At 40.5% G+C, this 5,289-nt stretch overlaps 1 protein-coding gene across 1 annotated transcript in view; it reads right to left on the bottom strand.

The window, feature by feature from the left end:
* LOC119409016 (ras-GEF domain-containing family member 1C) overlaps nucleotides 1-4,027 on the bottom strand; it is a 16,223-nt gene extending 12,196 nt beyond the window's left edge. The window contains exons 1-3 of the mRNA XM_037675877.1: nucleotides 3,812-4,027; nucleotides 1,181-1,303; nucleotides 878-1,015 (exon numbers count right to left, since the gene is read on the bottom strand). Of these exons, the coding sequence (XP_037531805.1) occupies nucleotides 878-1,015; nucleotides 1,181-1,303; nucleotides 3,812-4,027 (477 nt within the window). The remainder of the gene's footprint in view (nucleotides 1-877; nucleotides 1,016-1,180; nucleotides 1,304-3,811) is intronic.
* Between the last annotated feature and the right edge of the window lie 1,262 nt (nucleotides 4,028-5,289).

Raw genomic sequence — 5,289 nt, 5'->3', positions numbered from 1 at the left:
TCCATCCATCCATCCATCCATCCATCCATCCATCCATCCATCCATCCTGCATGTTTAGAGGATTCTCTGCTCCAACACACCTGATATGAATAAATAGGTGATTAACAGGCATCTGCAGAACTTGAAGAGGTAACTCAACCATTGAATCTGGTGTGTTGGAGCAGGGAAACCTGTAAAACATGCAAGCTAGTGACCACTGAGGACAAGGATTATTTGACACCTCTGCTGTAGACACTTGGCTCTGCACTCTCTGTATTTTGGGGTATCTAAGAGAAAACTTCAAGCCCTATAGCAGTGAGGAAGACACTCGGTGAAAGATGACAAAAATGTGTATATTTTGAGGTATAATTTGTAGATATGTCCCATAAAAGTAGTGGGTGTCAGAAAAAAATTGTTTGCAAAAAATCTGAATATTTTAGACAGCTCTAAATGTGACGTCAACTGTTAGTTGAACATTTGGTAGAAAAGTCTTTAAAAAGCTTAAAACTAAAACTGTGATTGTGGAAACTCCATGAAAGGGATCAAAATACCAGTTCAGACACATGAAGTCCAACTTTCTGTGACTTGAATAAACTGAATGATGTTTCTACAGTTAATTATGTCTGAGATGTAGAGGGCTGTGTCTTCTCATCTGTTTCACCATCAATTTCATTGAACTCTATAAATTTTTTTTTTTTTTTTGCAGCTTTTGTCTACATTAAACATGCATTGCTATCAACAATCAGCACACTGTTCCAGCTGCATGATTAAGAGAATAACTTTCATGTTTTATTTTAAAGGTGCATCATGAGATACAAGACAAAAGTTTATAAAAGAACAATAAAAAGAGTGCTCGAGTTCTCCGGCACCCTCATTGAGTGGATGACTGTGAGGTTACCTCATCACACGGAGCTATCCTGTGGATGATGTCTTTCAGGAGGCCGACCATCTTCTCGTCCCTGAAATCCATCGGGAATGTCTCTGTCCATTCTGTGAGCAGCTGCAGGATCTTAGGACCAAACTTGCGAACTTTAGCCTGTTGTTCAACAAACCAACACAAAGAAATTAACAACTCCTTGCACTCACAAAAAAATAAAAAAATAAAAGATTGCTTATGCACAGAATATGAGTATGACTGAATGTTTTTATGATCGTTGTCTGGGTTGTGCACACGTGTATTTGTGTGTGGCGCAGTGCTGACCGTGTCCAGCGGGCTCTGATCCAGCTGCTGCTGCTTGATGCACAGCTCACACACCCTGGCGAGCAGCTCCGGAGGAGGAATGAAGAGACGGGCGCTCAGCAAGAAGGTAAACACGTAGGCTTTCTGTCAAAAGGTCAGAAGCAGACGTTTAATCACACATCCCCATTGCATCTACAAACCCAACGCTAAAGACCCGAGGCCAGTGATGGAACTGGGAGAAGTGACGCTGCAAATTTAAACCTAAATGGACTTTCTGAGGCTGACAGCTTGAAACAGCTGCAGCAGTTTTAACACTCTTATGATTATTTTCCCCATAAAACACAAATGTGTAAAACTTTTATCTTTTCATGATCGCCTGGAAAAAGACCAAAAACGCAGACAAACTGACAAGGAGACATCACTGAGCACTGGTAGAACAGATGGTGTGAAAAGAAGAAAAAGACTGTGTTATGACACTTGACAAGTGATACTTCAGTGAAAGTACAAGTATATTACCATAAAATTAAGTTGGTAAAAGTTAAAGTCTACTTTAAAAAGTATTACATGAGTAAAAGTCTTAAAAAGTGTCTGACATTTAATGTACTTAAGTATCAAAAGTAAATGTCTCATAAAATGTACTTAAAGTAAGAGTATTAAGTAAAAGTGAATGGTTAGAAAATACAAAAAAAAAAAAACGTTTATTGGGTGCAATATTCAGTGACAAAAGCTTGGATAGTTTGAACTGAACAATGAAAGATTGCTCTTTAAAAAGTCTGATTCTAATTAAGTAAATTCATTCAACCTTTATTAACCTTTATTAAACTTTATTAACCTTTATTAACAAAGCTGTTAGACAGCCCACATTGTTGTGTAGTTGGCTTATTTACTGAGCTAGGTTCTGTTTGGTTATGGCTTGTTTCTTTCTGATTTTAATAGTTCCTATGCTCTTGAATGCACCATGGCTGTCCAACGCCATTGAACGCACCGCTCTGTGTAAAGTGCAGAGCTCAGTAGCAGGTTCTTTTTTTTATCTCTCCCGACACAGATGGAGCCTTGTTGTTCAAGCTTGTTTTTGCTTTACTGGTTTACTGCTGTGTGTAAATACCAGAAGAAACACAGCAAATAAATCACCCTAAACTGAATATCTGTCTCCGTGTTCTTTAATGGGAAGACTAGTGGCCTGACAACTTCATCTTGTTGCTCTAACCAGTTAACATCCCGGAGAACACCAAACCTCTCATTTTTAGCAGCTACTGTCATTTTCACATCTATTAGGAATTTACAGTAGCTATGTTTACATGGACATAAGTAATCGGATTAAACGGCCGTTCAGAGTAAAAATGCGTCATGTAAACGCCCCATTCGGGTTATTCTTTGTTTATTCAGCGCGATCTGAAAGAATTTGTGATCAGAACGAAACGGGTGGTTTACGCCGATTCATAACCCGAACGGTGTCCATGTAAACGCTTGATCTGTTCATTTTTTTCCTGATCGTGAAAAACTGACCTGACTGCGCATGTGCGACTTTGTCATTTCCACCTGGCTAATGCTAATAATATTAGCATGTCGGGGAAGCAAAACTTGTCGGTGAGCGACACATTTCTACTAGAAACTTTGAAAGAGCTCAAAATGATCTGTATCACCTGTAGGGAGTGCAGTAACAACTCCACCGTCATTAAAACCTGTCGCAGGTCCATTTTGGGTGCTCAGGTTTGTTTACATTCATCCCGGAAGTAAACAGGAAGTACAACTTCTTCTTCGGTGTTTTTTTTTTTTAAGGAGAGTTTACCACTCTGTGCATGTCAGTACTTCTGTTCAGAACAAAGCCCAATCGCATGTAAACGCTCGTCATGAACGGATTGCGCCCATGTAAACGATACATTTGAATTATTTAATCTGAAAACATTTCAATCCGGTCAAAGAATTTTGTGCATGTAAACATAGCTAGTGTCTCCACTGTGAGTCAACAAAGACCTACTGTAACGATTGATATCTGTAAATGCATCTAGCTTGTTCACAGTGGGAACCGCAGTTTCCACAGAAGCAGTGGGGGAGGGGCTGGGTTTGTGATGAGAGTGTCAGTGAGGGAGAGAAGAGGCCGCATGAAGTCACAGGCTGGGAGAACAAACAGGCATTGCCCAATCAGATTTCTTCTCATTTTAAATCATAGGAACAAGTAACTAAGATGGTTAAGGGCAATGTATCAAAGTACACATTTTATTGTGGAAATTTAGTGGAGTAAAAGTGAAAGTCACTAGAAATGTAAATGATGAAGTAAAGTAAATATACGTCAAAATTCTACTTAAGTACAAAACAACACTGCACCCTGCACATGGAACTGTTATCTGTTAGTTTCTGTGTTACAGGAAGATCAAACGGAGTTCACCTGTGTCACCTGTCAGGCATGCACGTGACGTCATCAGCTCAACTGTTGCCAGGCAACAAATACAACACTCCATTCTTCTAATGTCCGACTCTAGAGATTTCAGTCATACCTCAATTTTAACTAAACTTTCCAGAAGTTTGTCGCCTGACTCTGACCTGTTTCCCTTTTTTGTCAGTTTTTTTTGTTATTAGTCTTGAATAATTGAAATTTCAACCATATCATTTCTTTTCAGGGCTTATCATTAATGTTCAGTCCAGTTCGTTTACCTCGGGGTAGTAGTCTGCAGTGGGCACCAGGTTCTGGATCAGGGTGTCCAGGGAGGCAGAGGTGATCGGGGGCACGTCGGCCAGGCAAGCCCCAGGCTCCGGACCTTCCTGCGGGGCCTCCTCTTCCTCCTCCCCCCCAGGCTCAGCGCAGGCCAGATGAGGGCTGAAGCCACTGGGAGTGGTGAACATGGTGCCTGAGCACACAGTCTGGGGCATTCCTGACCACAACAACACACAGAAAAACGCTGTGAGCCAGACAGAACGAGGAAGAGGAATTAAATCTATTTGTTTTGGGGGAAATGAGTTGAATGCAAATGTTCCTGTTCGAGCTCTTCACATGTACTCTCTTATTAACAGCCATGAGCAGTAAATAAAGCACTGTTTATTACTGTTAAACCACCATGCTGGTTCAGATTGGCTCAGCGGTTCCTCCAAAAGAGTAAACACGATGACTGAAGATGAACTTCATTTCATGCTTTACTGAACACCAAGCTCAGCTCTTTGAGGAAAATAATGTCTGATGAGCTCTTGTGTTACATGTAGCTCTGTCACAATTATTACACAACCACCTGATTGTAAATCCTTAATATGGCAGGAAAAACTTGCCCAATTGATGATTATTTTGTTAACAAGAGTAAAAGAGCTGAATAACACAAATAATGAATCATATTTTCATGCTCTCTGTGATGATATAGATGCATTGACATTTTTCTAGTGGATTTACCGTACGTGCTGTGAGCAAATAAATGTTGCCATCCACATCCCTTCCATCTCATTTTTTCTGCCTTTTCTTAATCTATGATTTGCTTTACAGTAGTCACTCACTACTTTGCGGTTCATTTGTTGCGGACTCACTGTATCGTGGTTTTTCAAAATAAAATTGGACATGACACGATGGATGAGCCACACGATTGGCATGGAATGTTTATTTAAAATAAATTATTTTAAATTATTTAGCACCTGCTGCACCTGTGTGCAGCCCACAGCGGAAGGAGAAGCTTCTTCCTGCAGCTGATCAGCTGATCTCCATGCAGAGCAGAGAAGTGGGCATGGCTGAGAGCGCTGGCAGATGGCAGAGTGCAGCCGGAGGCAGAGAGCTGAAATCATGACATTCTGTACTATTTTAGAGCGTTTAGAGCAGGGCTATTCAACAAAACGGTTCAAGGGGCTACAGTTTCTGAAAGCCAACAGCTCGGGGGCCAGACATCCAGCGATTAAAATCATTTTGTAAATAAACCAAAGTTTACAATGATCTGTTACCTTTCAAATGTGTTTATTTTATTGCATTGAATCATAAATGCAATAAACAGAACCCAAAACCCAAACCTAGAACCAAAAAAAAAAAATTAATGAAGTGGGCCGGATTGAAGTCACCCACTGGCCGGAAATGGCCTGCGGGCCGCCAGTTGAATAGCCATGGTTTAGAGTTTAGAAACATTATTTTGATTATTACAAGCATGTGGGAAGGGTTTAAAACA

Source organism: Nematolebias whitei, chromosome 4 (genome assembly GCF_014905685.2).
Source record: "Nematolebias whitei isolate Nwh7 chromosome 4, NemWhi1, whole genome shotgun sequence".
Taxonomy (NCBI): domain Eukaryota; kingdom Metazoa; phylum Chordata; class Actinopteri; order Cyprinodontiformes; family Rivulidae; genus Nematolebias; species Nematolebias whitei.
The sequence above is the reverse complement of the archived record's forward strand: the minus strand, read 5'-3'. Positions and strand labels throughout refer to the sequence as shown.